Source organism: Crocuta crocuta, unplaced genomic scaffold (genome assembly GCF_008692635.1).
Source record: "Crocuta crocuta isolate KB4526 unplaced genomic scaffold, BGI_CrCroc_1.0 scaffold463, whole genome shotgun sequence".
NCBI classification, from domain to species: Eukaryota; Metazoa; Chordata; class Mammalia; order Carnivora; family Hyaenidae; genus Crocuta; species Crocuta crocuta.
In genome coordinates, this window is record NW_027527929.1 from 1,147,429 (window position 1) to 1,166,994 (window position 19,566).

The 19,566-nt window shown below is 42.3% G+C and overlaps 3 protein-coding genes and 3 non-coding genes across 7 annotated transcripts in view; 1 reads left to right on the forward strand and 5 right to left on the reverse strand.

The window, feature by feature from the left end:
• The window catches only part of SPCS1 (signal peptidase complex subunit 1), a 1,694-nt gene extending 1,161 nt beyond the window's left edge, over positions 1–533 (reverse strand). Inside the window, exons 1-2 of the mRNA XM_077749690.1 lie at positions 406–533; positions 46–105 (exon numbers count right to left, since the gene is read on the reverse strand). Of these exons, the coding sequence (XP_077605816.1) occupies positions 46–105; positions 406–441 (96 nt within the window). The 5' untranslated portion in view covers positions 442–533. The remainder of the gene's footprint in view (positions 1–45; positions 106–405) is intronic.
• Positions 534–2,731: 2,198 nt separating this feature from the next.
• On the forward strand, positions 2,732–12,409 carry GLT8D1 (glycosyltransferase 8 domain containing 1). 2 transcript variants are annotated; one of them, XM_077749712.1, is made up of 10 exons: positions 2,732–2,847; positions 5,187–5,240; positions 5,326–5,424; positions 7,550–7,763; positions 9,761–9,878; positions 10,371–10,455; positions 10,632–10,744; positions 11,319–11,485; positions 11,604–11,716; positions 11,885–12,409. In XM_077749712.1, the coding sequence occupies exons 2-10, from the start codon at positions 5,225–5,227 to the stop codon at positions 12,073–12,075; spliced, it is 1,116 nt and encodes a 371-aa protein (XP_077605838.1). In that variant the 5' UTR covers positions 2,732–2,847; positions 5,187–5,224; the 3' UTR covers positions 12,076–12,409. The 2 variants fall into 2 exon arrangements, with proteins under 2 accessions (XP_077605838.1, XP_077605847.1); XM_077749721.1 differs by lacking the exon at positions 5,326–5,424 and having other exon boundaries at positions 2,733–2,847.
• Positions 12,410–12,521: 112 nt separating this feature from the next.
• Positions 12,522–19,529, reverse strand: GNL3 (G protein nucleolar 3). Its single transcript, XM_077749701.1, has 15 exons — positions 19,311–19,529; positions 18,648–18,706; positions 18,155–18,292; positions 17,935–18,048; positions 17,638–17,721; positions 16,282–16,414; positions 15,425–15,540; positions 15,064–15,187; positions 14,559–14,646; positions 13,955–14,129; positions 13,690–13,832; positions 13,468–13,604; positions 13,200–13,381; positions 12,833–12,896; positions 12,522–12,748 (listed from the first exon to the last, which is right to left on the reverse strand). Exons 1-15 carry the CDS (start codon positions 19,321–19,323, stop codon positions 12,666–12,668), a joined length of 1,653 nt encoding a protein of 550 aa, XP_077605827.1. The 5' UTR covers positions 19,324–19,529; the 3' UTR covers positions 12,522–12,665.
• On the reverse strand, positions 14,188–14,264 carry LOC144219833 (small nucleolar RNA SNORD69). The gene has a single exon (XR_013331511.1). It is a non-coding gene; the product is annotated as a small nucleolar RNA SNORD69 (small nucleolar RNA).
• LOC144219844 (small nucleolar RNA SNORD19B) lies at positions 15,301–15,381 on the reverse strand. Its single transcript, XR_013331519.1, has one exon. It is a non-coding gene; the product is annotated as a small nucleolar RNA SNORD19B (small nucleolar RNA).
• Positions 16,164–16,240, reverse strand: LOC144219825 (small nucleolar RNA SNORD19). Its single transcript, XR_013331504.1, has one exon. It is a non-coding gene; the product is annotated as a small nucleolar RNA SNORD19 (small nucleolar RNA).
• Positions 19,530–19,566: the final 37 nt, after the last annotated feature.

Below are 19,566 nucleotides of genomic sequence, written 5' to 3' on the forward strand. Positions count from 1 at the left end.
GGGGGAGGGAGAAAAGAAGGAATACTAAGCAAAACAAATACTTACTGCAGAAAAAAGAATAATTCCCTGAAACATCTGTTCAGCTAGCTTCTGCCCCTTGTAATCCTAGAAGCGAAGGAGAGCAAAGCAGGAATTGGTTCCCCCACAGAAGAGGCAAGTTACTACCCTGGCCTGACAACTCTGGCACCGGGCAACCCCAACATCAGGGGCCTCCCCAAGAGCTGGGCAAGGAATGAAATTCTGGGTTTTCTGGGGAAGCTGAAGCATCCTAATGGCGCAGGAGCAGGGAGCTCCTCGCGGGCGAAGAGAGATGGGGACCCGGGAAGCACAATTTAGGGAAGAGAATAGGTCCACGGAACTGGCAGCTCGAGAGGCGTGCGGGGAGTCCTGGGGTCGAGCCCTCACCATTTGCGTAGGCAGCGAGCTCAGATGCTCCAACATGACTGGCTGAGAATGCTGGCAGCAGGACGAAGGCAGGAGCGACTCAGGGACCGGGGTCTGACACCAGGTGCAGCACAGCGGAGGCGCAGAGCCGGGCAACGCGAGGGCTTTGGCCCCGGAAGCGGATGTCTCCCACAGACCCGAATGCCCGGCGGCCCCGCCCCGCGCAATCGCTAGGCGACTTGCTCTCTCAGCGCCGGCTGTAGCCCGGCGCACTGCCCGCGAGGGCTGAGGTGGTGACGGTGGTGGTCGAGCGGAGGCATCGCGCGGCCGGGAGGGCTTAGCCGTCAGTAATGTTGGGTGCCGGGAGCCGCGGCCCCGGCCCTCCAAACTGTTCTCGGCGTCCCCGAGGCCTAACGGCTGCCAGCGCGCGCCCCGTCTCCATGGCGACCGGCATTTCTCGGCGAGGACCCAGGCNGGAGGAACTGCTTGTCCGGGCCCTAACCCGGGGTCTCTGGGCGTGGGGGTGGGGTCCTCCGGAGCGTCACACTGCCCCTATCACCTCTAAGCGTAAGGGACCCCTATTGGCCCTTATAATTTCGAGGGGAGTACCCCGGGCCACATTGTCGATAGAGCATCATCTCAAAGAGGGGACCCGCCCTCGGCCGTCCCTTGCACCGAAATGGAGAGATGGCTCCCATTCGGAGTCTCCCGGGTGGGCCGTCCAACACGCTCGCCGGCTGCATGGGTCTCTCCCTGTGGGGGCCAAGGGTTCGCTTTGCCTCATTCAAAGCTGGTGTCTACCTCAAAAATTTAGGCCCTCCCTTGTTCCTCTGAGCGGTATGCGGTGCCCACGCTTTGGAGAGAAACCGCCCTACCTAACCTGGTCCTGTGAATCCCAGGTGGCTCCCTGGCCTCTGCTGTGTTGCGTGTCAGGGTCGCAGACAGTGGGATGCTCAGCTCTCCCCGGGCAGGCTGCCGTCCACATTCATATGTTCAGCACATTCGTGGTACCTTTTTCTCTGACATGCAGTGGGCCTAGGATACGGCTGTGACCAACATCACACAGATCCTTACCTTCCTAGAGCCGAGAATGTGTCAAGTGAGACAAGGGCATAACCCTAGAAATAAATGACAGCCAGATTTATTCTGGAATAGGGAGGGCTAGGGGATGTGGGAGCTCAGGGCAGGTGCAGCTTGAATGTGGGGTTTGGGAGAGCCTCCTTCTAGTCCGGAAAGCCAAGTAGGAGTTAGCCAGATGAAGAGGTAGGAGAAAGTGGGTATATATCCTTAGTGCCGTTCCACTTTTCAGCCTGGCAGAGACTTAATAGACTTTGTTGTATGTAGAAATAGACATATCCCTCTGTGTTACCCCCCGTTCCTTTTAAAAATATTTATTTAGGAAATCTCTACACCCAAAATGGGCACCAGCTGACAACTTGGGGTCAAGAGTTGCTTGCTCCTGCGACTGAGCCAGCCAGGCATCCCTGTGTTATCCCTTTTTAAATGCACTTTACAGTGTGTCAGTTGCTATAGAGGCATTATAGTATTTGAACTATGAAGATCTGATGAGAAAAGGAAGTTGCTTGTCAGCTTCCATTTGAGAGAGATCTCTGTTGGAATCCATGTCGTTCCTTATGTTGAAATGTGTTTTCATGACCATTATCAAAGATTGTGTTCCCTTTCTGAGCTGAGAACTGACTTCAGCTCAGGTCATGGCCTCAACGTTTGTGAGTTCGAGCCTCGCGTCAGGCTCTGTGCTGATAGCTTGGAGCCTGTACCCTGCCTGAGATTGTGTGTCTCCCTTGCTCTCTGCCTGTCTCCTGCTCGTGCTCTGTTTCTCTCTCTCTCTCAAAAATAAACATTAAAAAAATAAATGAGAGGATTTCATAATTGAGGGGATGTGGTAAACTTTGCTGATGGCTTCTGAGGGGATGGATAACAGGACAGAAAGATGACCTTGGCATGAGATACAGTTGTGAGATTGAGCTCCGTATTGGGCTCCTCCCTGGATGTGGAGTCAGCTTGAGATTTTCTCTGTCTGCCCCTCCCTCACTCTCAAAACTAAATAAACATTAAAAAAAAAAAAAAGATGACCTAGTCTTTGGTGACCTCAACAAGATCAGTTTGAATGGAGCAGTAGGGACAGAAGTCTGGTTGGAGGAGGCTAAAAGAAGATGAGGAGAGGAAGTGGAGCTAGAGATGCAATGTTTTCAAGCGTTTAGAGTGAGGGGAGCAGAAAAATGGGTCTGTGGGTCAACTGGGGGAGGGGAGTGGTGTCTTTTTTTTTTTTTTTTAATTAACTGGAAAATGTAAGAGCATGATAATATGCTGATGGGTGTGATCCAGCAGAGAGTGAAGGAGCTTGCTGATGCCGCACCAAGGAAACAAGTAGAGGTTAGCTTACAGAGCGTCGGTGGAATGACCTTTCTTGGGATTTCTGCTTTCTGAGGGAAAGCAGAAAAGGTGGGTACATCTGCCAAGAATGTGGGTACTAATGCTGGTAATTAGCAAGTTAAAAAAAAATGGTATTCTTTCTCCCTCAGGTTTCTTCACCCATTATTTTTGGATATGCTCACCCTGGTTGTGTGTATATGCATGTTTTGTGAGTGATTTGGGAATGTGAAGGTTTTATAATTTCTAAATAAAAAATAATTAATTTTCCTAGCGAAAAATTGAATATTGCTGGTCAAATTGTTCATAGCTGTGTACTCTTACAAAAACATAGCCACTATTACACATCCAGGGTCGACATGAGGTTTTGAGAATTCTTTCTAACCAGATCAGTGAATTTCATTACAATGAAAAGCAACAGGAAAGAAAATATAGATCAGACATACTTCATAATAATTGGCATTTTGCAGATAGATAACTGTGGAAGAGTTCTAGAAGCAAATAGTATCTGCCATGCTAATTTAGTTAAGCACATCAAGTACCTGCCAGGATTGTGGTTTTCTTGTGTCTAGCTAATTGTTAAGAGCACAAATACACGTACCCCTCAATCCATATACTATCTCTAAGTAACTTACTGGATGTTGTTGAGCTAAAATACTGTCTCTTGTAATATTAAGTTAAATGAGATTTATTCAAGTGAGGCAGTTCTCTTTAATTGTGGTGGAAATTGGCTCCAGACAGGCAGATGTTAGAGTTTTGTCTGTGGGGCTTCTGGTCAACCAGTTTTTGTAGGTAAGGCTCAGCCCACCATGTGATGACTACACTGCTCAGGGTATATAATGCATTCTTTAGAGAAGTTCGTTGGTATAATGTACTTTATATATACTACTCTAGAAAGAAATGAAGGAGAGGGAGAGAGTATGTGTGTGTTTTGGATTGTTCTTTGGGAGTCTGAATTATTTTCTCCCAAATTTGTAGTCTGGTCTATGAATCTCAATTCTTAAAACAACACTTCAATATATTTCTTTTTCAAAGGCCTTGAGAAACCAAGTGCCTGATAGGCACACACTTCAGATGAAATTAATTCAAACTTACCTTGATTTTATTTTTTAATTTTTTTATTAAAATTTTTTTTTTAACATTCGTTTTTGGGAGACAGAGTGTGAATGGGGGAGGGGTAGAGAGAGAGGGAGACATAGAATCAGAGCTCCAGGCTCTGAGCTGTCAGTACAGAGCCCGACGTGGGGCTTGAACCCACAAACTGTAAGATCATGACCTGAGCTGAAACCAGATGCTTAACTGATTGAGCTACCCAGGCAGCCCTACTTCGAATTTAAAAATATGCTATAATTCAAGGTGCTTTGTGAAGTGAATAGCCTTATGTAAATGTTAGGTGCTTCCACTGGGGAAGATGAAGTAGAAAAGGGTAAAGGTCTCAAAGATAGGAGTATAAAACCCCTGGTTGGATAAATCTGTTTTTATAAGGAAACATTACCCAGAGATTGTTGTAGAAATCAGATCATTTAATTTTGTTCCACACACAATCTCACTTTCATTAAATTATCATTATTATTATTTTAGATTTTTTTAAATTTATTTTTTAAGTAATCTCTACATCCATTGGCAGAACTTGAACTCAACCCCGTGTTCTTCTGACAGAGCCACCCAGGCACTCCTATTATCTTTTTTTAAGAGAAGGCATCAGATGAACTGAGGAGCATAAGCCACAGGCTGAGTGACAGTATTAGATGCCACTTTAGGAAGAGATGAGTGTTAACCAACAGAAATGAAGCCCTGAAAAAGCTTTTTTTTTTTTTTTTGGCGGATTTTTAATTTTTGAAAACAGCAATCTCAGCTTTTGATAGCAAAATTGGGTTTTGTACATTTTTGAAATTAATGTTTCTCCGCTTTAAACGGATTTCTATTTAAATGAAATTTTGTTTTAAATGAATATAGAAAATTTTTTCTCTTTAATTCCAGTTAAACCTGAATGGGATACAACTCAGAACAGGGACATTTTGTGCCAGTGAGGCTGACCTCAGGTTCTAGACAACAGAGTCCATAGCTAATTTAACTAGAAATTTTGAGTAGAAATTTATTCAGAAAACATTTCCATAGTGGTTAGACCTCAAGTAGTCTTTTTGGTGGAATTTATTTTGCTTTTCATCTGGTGACATTTAATATACAAGGCTATCTGTTTCCCCCAGGTTATTTGCAGGTATTTTATTATCATGACTACTATATAAAATTCAGATCCCAAATTGGGTTCTTGGAAACTATTAATTCAAAGTGAGCTTCTGGCAGAAAATACCTGTATGCATTTCTTGTTTCTACCTAAGTAAAATGCTGAGGCATTTCAACAGCCATTTTCATGTACCTGCTGACTTTGGGCGCTTGTTTTTGTTTTGTAGGATTAAAAACTAATGCATACGTAAGACAGAAGAGAAAGATGTCATTCCGTAAAGGTATGCTCTTTCTACAAATTTTGTTGTTTTTATAGCTGCTCAAAAGGTAAAGAGATATAATGCAGGCTTTTCCTCTCTGTCTTAGTAAACATCATTATCCTGATCCTGGTCGTTGCTCTCTTCTTACTGGTTTTGCACCATAACTTCCTCGGCCTGAGCAGTTTGCTAAGGAATGAGCTTTCAGGTATGGGAACCCTTACTAATGCTTTTGCATCTGTTGAGGACCCAGGGTTCCCTGTGTCCCACATCCTAAAAGTTACATCACTAGGCTAAAGGAAAAGGTTTCTTCCTGTCCTTATAAAAGCTGCTGGACTCTGGGAAAAGGTGATGGTGACTGTGGAGTTCTTACAGCCCCACCCCCACTTCCCTGTTGTGTGGAGATTTGTTAATTGTTTGATCTGACAACAGCACAGACCCCTTTTCACCAAATTAGAGGCGAGCTATCTGCTCATTGCAGAGCTGCAGGGCTTCAGAAGGTGGGGACAGGTAGGTGAGGCTTCTACTGGATGCCTGCCCTGTTTACTAATGTCAGTGGGGTTCGTTTCCTTCACCTGTTTTTCCTTTAATGTGTGGAGCAGTAGTGCTGGGACTGTAAGTAGTAAGACAAAACCAGAAGCCCTTATTAACTGATTTTAAAAAAAAATCACTTTATTGGATGATTCCATTGCTTTACTTCAGTATTGGGAGGTTTCAGGATGTTTGTCAAAAATCATTTTGCAGTTGCTACCCACCCTCATTGACCAGAACAAGAAAAGACTAATAGCTTTTGCCTCACCTTTATGGAGTGCTCTGACAGCATGTTTTATAACTGTGTATTTACATATGTATGTGTAACGTATACATAAAGTAATCTATGATACGTATAATGTATACATAAAGTAATATATGGTGGGAACATTTATAAAAATGAAAACAGCATTCAAGCTCCACCAGAATAATTTGTTCACTGCTTTATCTCCCATGCAATTAGATGATGGCTAGTACACAGGAGGTGCTCAATAAATATTCATTGAAAATTATTTCATTGCTGAGATATAGCTATTATTAAAATTTTGGCTTAGTGGCTTCCTGGCTTTTTTTCTGTGTATATATTTTTTCTATTATGAGATTATGTAATATATAAACTGCAATGACATGTTTTTCCATGTGATTATATTTGAAGCAAGTCACCGTGATGGTAGATATTCTTCATATATAATTTTATTAAAAAAATTTTTTTAAATGTTTTATTTCTGAGAGAGAGAAAGAGAGAGAGAGAGAGGCAGCATGAGCAGGGGAGGGTTTTATTTCTGAGGAGAGAGAGGGAGATACAAAATCCGAAGCAGTCTCCAGGCTCTGAGCTAGCCGTCAGCACAGAGCCCTACACAGGGCTTGAAACCACGAACCATGAGATCATGACCTGAGCGGAAGTCAGATGCTTAACCGACTGAGCCACCCAGGCACCCCCATATATAATTTTAATGCCACATAATTTCTTTTCCACCGGAAAAAAAGTCTTGGAACAATGTGACTCAGACTTTTTTTTGATGGCATCCCCACAATAAGAAACATATATAGCACCCAAATCTACACCTGTATTTGCTTATTGTCCATCTGCCCTTCATTGTGGTAGAGATTTTTATTTTATTTACAGCTACAACCCCAATCACTAGCTATTGCCTTGCACATATTAGGTGCTCAGTGTCCAACGAATGTAAAGGAATGAATATATATTGTAAGAGGCAAAAAGGAATGTTTACAACAGTACTTAGAATTGCAGTGTGTGTGTGGTCTGATACTTTCCTGATTTGGTGCTCTATTCCAATTTAGGAACTGCTATTCTACTCACATACTGATCGTGACCCACTAAATTGATTATTTATGCGACATAATTCATGGTTTGAAAAACAATGGTTTAGCCTGTTTCTAGGTTTTCACAATTATAAACAAACTTTTGACTTTAGATTATCTGTCAGATTTGTCCTTAAGAGAGGCAAAGGGTATATTTACTGGGGTCAGAGGTCATGTACCTGTTTAAGGTTCTTCATACAAATTGCTAAAAAGACATTCTGGAAAGATTCTGTTGTATTCCCACCAGTAGTGTATCAGAATTCAGTCCACCAATTTTTTTTTTTTTAATGCTTCTACTTTTCTAAAAGCTTTGTTACGTATAGAAAAAACAATTTCTGGGCTATATGCCTCACGTTGTAATGGGAGAAGAATGAAGTACGTATAATCCTCACCTTACCTCTTTTCATGTCTTGGGCTGTAGATCAAAAGCTTAATGAGGTTTTGTATCACAATACTTTCCTTGTGTGTGTTCTTTGCAGATTCAGGAATTGTGGGGTTTCAGCCCATAGACTTTGTCCCAAATGTTCCCCGACAAGCTGTAGATGGGAGACAAGAGGAGATTCCTGTGGTCATTGCTGCATCTGAAGATAGGCTCGGGGGGGCCATTGCAGCCATAAACAGCATTCAGCACAATACTCGCTCCAATGTGATGTTCTACATCGTTACGCTCAATGGTACAGCAGACCATCTCCGGTGAGCTCTGCTTGCCTGATGCCTCTGCTTCTAGAGGATGCTCTAGACCAGGCCAGCTGCCAATCCAGGAATGTTTTTTTCTAAATGTATATACTTCTATAGAATTGAGACCATACCACATAAAAACTATACATGACAGCTTTTTCCGTTGATTGTATCATAAACATGTCCCTGAGGTAGGAGAAAGAATATAAGGAATTTGTGCCAAGATGTAAATTGTGTCATACATACATTATCAAATCAGTTATTTTTTTTAGTAATAAGTTTCTCGGCGAAGGAAGCAATATGTTGATTTACATTCTGTTACAAGTTCCTTATCTCATGGACACATCTTGAGTAGTTAGTTCTAGAGTGGAATGGGTAGGGGGAGCAGTGGCAAGGTGGGATGGTGAAGTGAGCATATAGACACGGAATCCATATCCTGGCCTGGTGAATGGTGAGAATTACTTAACCCCTTGGAGCCCATTTCCTCATCTTTAAGTATGGGGTGAAAATATCCAACTTAGAGGATTACTGTATTGCAAATGAGGAAATATATTTAAAAAAAAAACATTAAGAACATAATAGTAAACATTCCTTTCTATAATTGTGATTGGTCATAGAATCCTAATCTGATGGTCTCATCCAGGTCTTGAAAATGCTCTGAATTCAGATTTATGATATTCAAAGAAGTATCTTATTTAATAGGCTAACAATTGTCACTGTTCTAAAACATTTCTGTCCTTGTGGCTTTCTCCATGGTTCATGTTTAGTTTGTGAAAGTTATTATTTTTTCCATTTTTAAGAACTCCAAGGGGTGCCTGGGTGGCTCAGTTGGTTAAACATCTAACCTTGGCTCAGGTCACAGTCTCACGGTTTATGGGTTCAAGCCCCACATGGTGTTCTGTGCTGACAGCTTAGAGCCTGGATCCTGCTTCAGATTCTGTGTCTCCCTCTCTCTGCCCCTCCCTTGTTCATGCTCCTGTCTGTCTCAAAAATAAACATTAAAAAAATAAAAACTCCAAAACCATCTAAAATAATGTAGAAACAAATACTGCATTTGCATAGACTACAGGAAAAATGTGCAGACTTACAGCTAGTACCTTAGACACAGGTGGAAGAATTAGTCATTACAGTGAATTAATCAGTCTGTAAGAACAGGCTGACTACCAGCATTGTCGACAATTAGCTTTCACTGCCATATTTTGACTTATTTTCTTCAGCATGTATTTGGAAAAACAAGAGTTGATTGGTCCGTGTGATGATGGGATGTCCTCAACTTATTTTTCTCCAGCAGTGATCCTTAGTGTGAGCTTGGTGGGAATACTATCCATCACCACAGAATCTTGGTTCAGGCAGGGACTGTGATGGTCATCCCTTCACTTAGATGAAGAAACCAAGGGTCACAGAAGTAAAAGGGCTTGAAGATATCTATTTGGTGCCCAGGGTTTCTTTTTTTTTAATATTTTTTAATATTTTTTTTATTTATTTCTAGGAGAGAGAGAGAGAGAGACAGTGAGAGCAAGGGAGGGTCAGAGAGAGAGGGAGTCACAGACTGAAACAGGCTCCAGGCTCTGAGCTGGCAGTCAGCACAGAGCCCGACGCGGGGCTCGAACCCACAAACCGCGAGATCATGACCCAAGCGAAAGTCAGACGCTTAACCGACTAAGCCACCCAGGCGCCCCCCCAGGGTTTCTTTTAAACTACATTATGCCCTCATTGGAAGGCACAAAGAGAAAGCTGTAGTTTGGGGACATGGTTATTTATTTGTTAAAACTTTTAAATGTTTATTTTTGAGAGAGACAGAGCACAAGTGGGGTAGGAGCAGAGAGAGAGAGAGTCAGAATCTGAAGCGGGCTCCAGGCTCTGAGTGGTCAGCACAGTTCCTGATGAGGGGCTTGAACTCACAAACCATGAAATTATAACCTGAGCCAAAGTTGAACACTTAACCAACTGAGCCGCCCAGGCGCCCCTGGGGACATGGTTATTTAAAACTGAAATTTGGTGATTTTCATCAGGTCCTGGCTCAGCAGCAGTACTTTGAAAAGCATCAGGTACAAAATTGTGGATTTTGACACCAAACTTTTGGAAGGGAAAGTAAAGGAAGATCCTGACCAGGGGGAGTCCATAAAACCAGTGAGTTCCATGTATCCTTGTTTGTACTTGGGAGTTTGGTTGACTCAAATACAGGTTTGAACTGCATGGGTCCACCTATATGCAGATTATTATTATTTTTTTGGTATAGTACTATAAATTTTTGTTCCTTACAATTTTCTTAACATTTTCTCTAGCTTCCATTATTGTAATACTGCATATAATACATACAAATGTATTATTATAGGTAAGGCTTCTGGTCAACAGGGGGCTATTAAGTTTTGGGAAGAGTCAACAGTTGTAATGTGGATTTTCGTGCAAGGGGCCAGTGGCCCTAAACCTCACATTATTCATGAGTCAACTGTATTAGGAAATGACTGGAATACCTGGGTATGGTTCCCTGGGGACCAAGTTTGGGCAGTTCTAAGAGACTTTCAGCTCTTATCCTGCATGGGTACTGAGCACGCTGGGAGTTTCTGATAAAGGCATAGCCACTGATGAATCCTATGCCAATGGCTCTTTTTCCTTTTCCAGTTAACCTTTGCAAGGTTCTACTTGCCAATTCTGGTTCCCAGTGCAAAGAAGGCCATATATATGGATGATGATGTCATTGTGCAAGGTACCAATGACTGTCGCCATTAGTGCTGTTCTCTGTCCAGACCATGGGCGGTAACAGTTATTTATTTATGGTATCCTATAAAAGGTCATCCTAAGTGGGAGGAATGGGTATCTTGATGTAACTCAAAGTGTAAATCTTAAATAAATAAATCTAATTTTCTACCTTGTCTGTTTCAGGGGATATTCTTGCCCTTTACAACACACCACTGAAGCCAGGGCACGCAGCTGCATTTTCAGAAGATTGTGACTCAGCCTCTACCAAAGTGGTCATCCGTGGAGCAGGGAACCAGGTAAATTACTTATTAAAGATCTTACATAGACACGCCATGCTGTATGTTGCAAGGTAATGGGGAGAGGCAGCAAAATCAAGGAGCTCTTTCTTTTTTGCTGCATTTTCCATTCCCCAGTTCATCCCAAAACTCAAGGCTGCTTTTCTGTGAGTTGGCTCATGATTTTAACCTAATCTCCTTGAATATCTGGCTTATGTTTATTCTAGGTTCCTATTTTAATTTGGAATCCCAAATGTCATGTTTTTTTAAAACAATTTTTTTAAATGTTTGAGAAGGGGAGTACAGGTGTACATGTGCGCAGGGGAAGGCTAGAGAGAGAGAGAACATCCCAAGCAGGCTCTATGCTGTCAGTGCAGAGCTGGATCCCACAAGATCATGACCTGGACTGAGACCAAAAGTTGGACACTTAACCAAGCCACCCATGCATCTCCCAAATGTCATTTTTCTTTGTTTTACAAAGAGCCCCTTTGCTAATAGTCTGAGTAGTTTAATAAGCAGGTTTTTTCTTTACTGGCTATCATTTACATCTATTCTGTTTGAAGCAGTAAACCTATCTATCCCATTTGTGTTTTAGTACAATTACATTGGCTATCTTGACTATAAAAAAGAGAGAATTCGTAAACTTTCCATGAAAGCCAGCACCTGCTCATTTAATCCTGGAGTTTTTGTTGCAAACTTGACAGAATGGAAAAGACAGAATATAACTAACCAGCTGGAAAAATGGATGAAACTCAATGTACAGTAAGTACACAGCTGACCAAGCTGTAAAGATGCTGATTTCAACCCGGCTGATCTTGTCTAAGAGGAATTTTTAAGAATTCTCCAGTAACAGCTTATATTTGTCATTTGTCCCCCCAAGAGAGGGACTGTACAGCAGAACATTGGCTGGCAGCACCACAACACCTCCTCTGCTGATTGTATTTTATCAACAGCACTCTACAATCGACCCCATGTGGAATGTCCGCCACCTTGGTAAGTTGAAAAAATTAACCAAAGGTCTGACCTAGTAAAGAATTAAGTGTCTTTTCTCAAGGATGGGATATATCCAGTTTCCTTTAAGTTTTCTGGAGTTTGATGTAGCATTCATACTTCCGATTAGTACTAGGTATAATCATTTGGCTCTTTTCCTCTCAATGTAAGGTTCCAGTGCTGGAAAGCGATATTCACCCCAGTTTGTAAAGGCTGCCAAGTTACTCCATTGGAATGGTCACTTTAAGCCATGGGGAAGAACTGCTTCCTATTCTGATGTCTGGGAAAAATGGTATATTCCAGACCCCACAGGCAAATTCAGCCTGATCCGAAGACATATGGAGATCTCAAATACAAAATAAAGCATAATTTATGCTATAAGCATTTCTCAGGAAATCCTGGAAGACAGTATGCGTGGGAATTAATTAACAGTTGCAAGGCTTCAATGCTTATCTGCAGCAACCCATGGAAAGAAGGACATTTCAGCTGGGTAAAGAGGACAAACTACCCTGTTCAGCAGTCAGCTTCCCAGATAGGCTATGTATGTCTCCATCTGCCTTACCACATGTTTGCTTACTACCGTGCTGAAAGACTGACAGGGATGGTACAGCTAGTTCAACACTACTGCTTGGTTTTAATTTTGTAACATTAACCTGTGGTCTGATCTGTTAATAAAGTGAAACCTACATTTTTCAATAGGTGTCTGATGCTTTGCTTCCAAGTAATTAATTATACTTCTATCCAGTTGTGTGTTAAGAGTGGTGCTTCTATAGAATTCACTTTATGAATTGCTTCATTTTTAAAAAAATGAGTGTACCATAGTATATATTTACAAAATTTACACAGCTTGTGGCATACAGCAACAAGCTATACATCACACACAATACAAGAGCTTAGTAGTCTGCTCAAAATGTTAAAAAAAAAAAACACCTTCTAAAAAGACAAGGTTCTGTTATACATAGTCTGTGCTGAAGTCATAAGCATCATCTTCCTCTTCGGTCATTTTATCTGAGATGTAAGATAGTGCTGACTCATCTATATTGGAGAAAAAGAAAAGTTAAGGTTAAAAATTCAGTAACATGCTGCTCTGTCATTAGCAAATCCCTCCACCCAACCCACCTGCTTGAGACTCCTCAGGCAGTGCCCAGGACTCCTCTTCTGGGACCATGGCTAAGCTCTCTTCCTGTGGGACAAAGAGAAACAGTGCAAGATTAGTAGCCCTTGTCTGCTCATTAATCTAAGTAACTGCACATCTGGAAAAAGACTCTGAAGGTACCTGTAATGAGATACACAAAATTAAGACTAATGATTCCAAACCTTAAATACTAAACCTTAGGTTTTCTTGGGGTTTTTTTTTTGGGGGGTGGGGATGGGGAGCAGTCTGTCATGAACTGTTTAATTTCTACCTTCAGCCCCTTCCCATTTGTTAAACATTAATGCTAGAAAATGTACTTAAGCTTCAGCAACTTGTGTGCACCATACTTACATCAGCTTCTTCGTCAACACTCTCCTGGTCACTGTTGAGGTCGAGGTGGTCCTCCCCCTCCCCTTGCGGTTTCTTTTTCTGTTTTGGCAGTTCTTCAGGTATGTCCATTTCTTCTATTATTCCATTTGTTAGACCCGAAGACTGGAAAAGGATGCTACTGGCTAAACGAGGGCCCCTGATGCCTAGGGAAGGAACATAGCCCGTGTAAACAGGAGACCTTTTATTGCACCATCAGCCAATGAAGACAGCAAACCCAAGTCCTCCTTACTGTGTATGCTGTGTGCGTTGTTCTTTTCTAATTCTTCTAGATTAAGGCCCTGTTTCATCTCTGTCATGATGCCCTCGTTAAAATGTGGAGGAGGAGTCCAGGATGTAGGGGGATGGCAACAGTAACCTAAAGAGGCACTAGTGTTCAAAATAAGATCTGTCAAAAATCAGTGCCTTCTTCATTCCATGTGGTCCTTAAAATGCCAACAGAAAGAAGTCTTACCCTGTCCACTCAGACCACATCAGTTTGGCCGCACCTTCTACATTTGGGCTTCCACCTCTTTGGTGCAGTCCTCTTCTCTGAGCAAGCAATGTAAAAAATTCCAGAGGATTCTTAAAGTCTGGGACGGTAAATTTCAGTACTACCTTAAAAAAAAGAAAACTGAAAATGTCACTCATCTCCTATAGTGTAAAAAGCCTTGAAAAATCTCCCAATTAAAGGCTTATGATGAAGAGAAAATGGAGCTCAAGGGAAGAGGTTCTTATACCTGTCGAGCATCTGCCTGGGACAAGATGGCGCTGGCAGCCTCTACTGGTTTCACCACTTCAATACTCGCTGGACTCCTCAGAGCAAGTGTGCTGGCAGAGTTAAGCGGAGACACGATGCAGCTTGGACTGTCTATGATTGTGATCTGTTTGTCCAGGGTGACAACCTGCATGCACCTAGAACAAGAGGGATGGTAACTGATGGGAGCACTGGTTTATCTGAACGACGAGAGAGAACACGAAGCTCAGGGTTGGATTGAACAAACTCAGCACCGTCTGTCAGATCCAGTTTATCATCATTTGCTTCATGTTTTATCTGAAACTCTTTAACAGTGCTCCATCTCCTTCTAAAGAGAAACACTACATTACAGCTTATCTATTGACCTAAACACATGCGGTTTCCTCTGCCATAAATAATAACCCCCCCCAATCTATTTGCTTGTCTTTCAAACTAGATCCATTCTTCCCTAAACCTAGCACTAACTTAACCCTATTCCTTTCCCTGACATCTCTAAAGAGTAGAAAATGGTCTTTCTTGAGCTATCCATAATAAAATATTGATTCAACTATGATAAAATATTACAATTATGTAAGAACTCAATTTACCTTGTAAGCCCCATCGATACACCAACATTACATATCCGTTCTTGTTTCAAGCTATTGATGATGCTGCTTTTCCCCACATTTGGGAAACCTACAAATGGGAAATCCACAGAACAAAAGGCATTATGTTTTATATTGGAATTAGAAAATTCCCACTGCCTTATTTTAGATTTGCTTGACGTTTAGAGCAAGATCAGAGTTGGATCTGAGTGTCTTCATTTCAACACTAAGACCAATCTCAGCATCTTCATTTCTTGCACAAGTAATCAAGGATAGGATTATTAATTCAAGTAAAGTAGGAGCTTTCAGAAGCCAACCTCCTACAGTACACATCTGGCAAAAAGACTGAAATAGGCAGCAATTAACATTTTTTGTGTGTGTGTTTGAAATGGGCAAGAAGCTAATGTTTGAACAAGCCTTTTATTTAGCACCAATCCCACACAGTTAGCATGGAAAAAGTCTTGGCACATAAGAAGTAATACATAAAATGTGCTGAACTGAAACTCACCAATGACTCCAACCTGAATGGCTTTGCCGTAAGTCTCCTGAAAACTTTTAAGCAGCTTCCAAAGGCCTTCCTTCCCAACACAGCCTTCATTTCTGAATGGAGCTTGCTTCCTTAACTTCAAATGCTAAATAAAATTCCAAGTAAGTTTAACTACTTCTGGTAACTAACCAGATAAAACCCAAGCAATCTGGCTCCAGAACCCAGCTATTAAAATCACACTGTTATCTTTCAGATTATCTGTGGATGAAATCAGAGTTGGATCTTATGAGTTCTCATTTTTAATCAAGATTTTCTACACTCATCATATTTCAGCCATCCGAAATCTGAAAGAACCATACTTCCCACCAACAGTGCAAAATACCTTGATTATCTTCTTGCCCTTGTCCCTCAGATTTGTTGAGGCTCTGAACACCACTGTTGGTAATTCCTTCTTCAAATAATTTAGCCAGTTCTCCAAATTCTCCTTTGGTACCAAATCTAATAGGAATAAGACACATGCTCCAATTTGGTCATTTTATTGACAGGAATATGCATTATCTGGATTTCACTTTGGTTTGTTTCTCCAGCTTTTTCAAAATGATTTAAGTGGAAGATGGGGAGAGAGGATAAGCTCCCTACTATGCTGCCCTTATCTCAACAGATTTCAGTATCTATACCTCCGTATTTCTTCATTTCTCCTCTGTAAGGCTTACCCTTTCAAGTTTAAGTCAACCTGTAGATTCTTACCCTACTAACTCTAAGGCTATGTTTCCAAAATTTCTGGAATGTTTACTGGCCCCAGCAATAACTGTGGAACCCATTCTTACTCTCTGCTTCCCAAGTTTTCCCGGCCCTGATGCTCAAACCCGTATGTACCTGCACTTCACATAAATACTGTTACATATGGACATTATGCAGGTGTTGGGAATATGGCACACTGCCATTCCTTCCTATGTGAAATACATTGCACAGTAAGCTGCATACAGAAGCTTACACTCCTACATAAGATAAAGTGCTAAGTAATGAATGTCAAAAGGATAGCTGAAACCAATTAATCACTTATAGAAAATTATCTCCACCCATTGCCCAGTATGGTCTTTGGCAACAAGACCATATGCACTGGCTTTATTGAGATCAGAGTTGGATCTTAACAGTCTTCAGTGAAAATCAGACTGTTCACATGTTTTCCTCATACCTCGCTAGTGCATATGGAACAAAAAATGCATCCCTTTTGCTCACCTGATTTATTTAATACAAGTACCAGCTTTTTCTGTCCACTCTGGATAATGGCCTCTTCTACCTGGGGACACCTGCAACCGAGAGGATCTCTGGCATCCAACACCTCCAGCACAATATCTGAGGCTTCAATCACCTGTCAAGGCAGAGACTATCAGAGGAGCATCCCTTACTCTGGCAACACCCTTCATACAAATATACTAGCGTTTTCCACTTTGCAACAGTATGAACTCAATGTTGGATCTTTTGTCTTCTCTTTGGCATGAAGGATGTTCACATATCCATCATTTCTCACAGGAAAGTAAAAAACAAGTTTGCCTGGCAGCCTCTGGTCTCTCATCAAAGTGGATTTCAAAGGTGGAAATACCCGACTGTCTTGAACCCTCCCACAGTGAATTATGTAGTTTGATAGGCCCCCTGTGGCCCTGCCAAGACTGCTGAGTAGCAGTCCTATTCTGTTCACAGAGGAGAGTGAGCTTGGGAAAACAGGCATTTGGGATGGGAGTTCTGGGGAGCAGCTATGCCAAGACACTCCCTTGATCTCCTTCACTTGGGCTTCAACAGAGCATTTTAAAGACTTTTTCCACACTGGTTGCTCTAATGTATTCTCCTCTATTTTAAGTTTATTTTGGGGGCGCCTGGGTGGCTCAGTTGGTTAAGTGTCTGACTTCGGCTCAGGTCATGATCTCACAGTTTGTGGTTTGAGCCCTGCGTTGGACTCTGTGCTGACAGCCAGCTCGGAGCCTGGAGCACGTTTTGGATTCTGTATCTCCCTCTCTCTCTGACCCTACCCTGCTCATGCTGTCTCTCTCTCTCTCAGAAATAAACAACATTAAAAAAAAATTTTTTTTTAAAGTTTATTTCTGAGAGAGCAAGCACCAATGCCTGCATGTTGGGGGAGAGACAGAGAGAGGGAGAGAAAATCCTAAGCAGGCTCCATGCTAAGAGCATGGATGTGGGGGCTTGACTGCACAAAACATGAGATCATGACCTGAGCTGAAATCAAGTTGGACACTTAACTGAATGAGCCACCTAGGCACCCCATATTTTCCTCTATTTTAAAAAGCCCTACACCGTCATGTTCCTTTAACATAAAGTGCCACTTTTAAAAATCATACTTATAGGAAATGTGTTCCTATGCAAAAAGTTCAAATCATAAGAGTATTTCCTTTAGCTAAACAGAAGAGGCCCTAAATAGACTAAGCCACAATAAACAAATAGGATAAGCCAACTTTCTGAAAAATTTTTCTAGCTCAAGTGAATTCCACTTTCACCGTTTCACAGTTGTATCAGGAAAAAAGGACTCCAGTCTTTCCCAACCTCATTACCATTTTTACCCACTGACCTAGACTAAAATACCTTTTTAAGTTCCTGACAATACAACTTCTTCGGATTCTGTTTGCCTGACTTGGTTTTGTTCTTAGCCTTGCATTGCCCAGATTCCTACAAGATAAAAACAAACAAAAAAAGGACACAATTAGCAGTTCAGTTGTAACATCTTTCTCCACTTCCCGCAGCTAATTAGGGACATTCCAATTGTTATTTCCATAAATAAAACAGAACTCTTGTTCTGCCCAGGAAGCACAATAGCCCCTGCCCTGAGTGTGCTTTTACTTCTACAGTAGAAGTCTCATTCACAAAGAGACTTAATCATACCTCCTTCACAGGTTCCAAGTTAGATGCCTTAACACCAGGGTTAGTTTCAAGTTTCCTTTTCTTTTCCTGTTCTTTCTGCCTATCAAGTTTCTGCTGCTGTTTTAGTTCTTCAAGCTGTAACCAAGAGAAATGGGTGAGCCAAGGCAACTTTTTACTTTACTTTCAAAAACTACACATACCCACACGTCACTTGTTCAAAGTTTCAGCTAACATATCTTACTCGCTGTTTCCTTAGCTCTGCTTCCCGGAGAAGAGCCTCCTTAAAGGGAGCACTGTTTGGAACTCCTGGGTCTTTTCTAGGCTTTTTGTGACCCCGTTTTTTGGCCTCCTTCCTCAATTTTCGATGGTGCTCTCGAACCTATCATGATAAAAATTTTTACTTAGTTTATGAAATTTACTAGCCAATGTGTAGCTAAAGTTGTAACTATATATACAACATGCATATTTATGTATAAAATAGCAAAGAAAAAAAAAGGCACCAGTTGAGTCTCTGCAAAGGCTAACGTACTGATCAGAGTTTACATTCTTTCACCAAATTACTGCACATCACCACAGCCATATTCCTGATGCCTACGAACTTGTGCCCATGAAGAGTCTAAGTTCGATTTCATTAAGTGAAATCCTATTAATCCAGACCCTCTAGTGGAGGAGAGGTGGAGCAGAAATCATATTAGCATTATCTCTAATATAGTTCTCCCAAGCACAGGACTTACCTTTTTTTGGATCTTATACCGCTTATGACAAGTCATGCGTTTACTTGCTTTCTTTAACTCTACAAAGAAACCCGTCACAGAAGGATTAGACACAAATGATCAATTTGTTTCGTTTTTAGTGGCTGTGCTCTGGAATCACGTCCCTTTTCCTATTAGTTAATTAACTCTCAAACGTAAGTATCATACGTGGTGGATAATAAACACGCGCCACTCTAAAATCCCAGAAAATTTGACTCCATAGATGCAGAGCAGAGCCCAGCTTCCTTGCTCCCACTCTTCCCATATAGACGAGTTGCATACAAGAGCATGAGACCCCTAACGGCAGCCACTTCTCGTCAAACACCATGAAACAAAAGTTACAAGCAAACAGTGGCTTTCAGAGGCGGATCTCAGACCTCACCAGGACCAAAATGAACGTGGCCGAGGAGAAAAGGCTGGGCCCGAAACCTGGTTCAGACACTGTTTCCTCGCCTAGTCTCCACTTATGTCTTCGTGTCGTACTACAGGCGCGCGGCGAACGTGGGGCCTTCCCCCTTTCGGTTCAACTGTGGACCAGCGCGACGGCCTACCCGCAGGCTCTCCATTCCCGCAGAAGAGCGCCCGGTGGTGCATAAGCTAGCAGAGACAGAGTCCCCTCCACCCCCGCTTCCCGACCCCACTCACTCGGTCGCTTCATCCTGGTAGCGAGAAGGGAAGTACCCGAAGAGGCTGCGGCTACAACGTGCGTCCAACACAGCCACGTGTGAACTACAGCCAAGCGCGAGCGCCACGCACTGACGCTACCGCCGTAAAGAGCGCCGCCGCCCGCTCGCGTGCGCGCGCACGCAGTGTCGTGCGGAGCTGGAGTCGCTTGGCGGCCGCGGGATTGGTTTTGCGGCGGCACCGGGAGGGGTGAGGGCGGTGAGGGCGGCGGGTGCTG

Coding starts and splice junctions, on each gene's coding strand:
- GLT8D1 (XM_077749712.1), top strand. Junction 5,425..7,549: donor GCTAAGGAATGAGCTTTCAG/GTATGGGAACCC, acceptor TGTTCTTTGCAG/ATTCAGGAATTGTGGGGTTT. Junction 10,456..10,631: donor TGATGATGTCATTGTGCAAG/GTACCAATGACT, acceptor TGTCTGTTTCAG/GGGATATTCTTGCCCTTTAC.
- GNL3 (XM_077749701.1), bottom strand. Junction 16,415..17,637: donor ATTGTCAGGAACTTAAAAAG/GTATTTTAGTCT, acceptor CTGCCTTGACAG/GTGATTGAAGCCTCAGATAT. Junction 15,188..15,424: donor AGGGCAAGAAGATAATCAAG/GTATTTTGCACT, acceptor AATTTTATTTAG/CATTTGAAGTTAAGGAAGCA.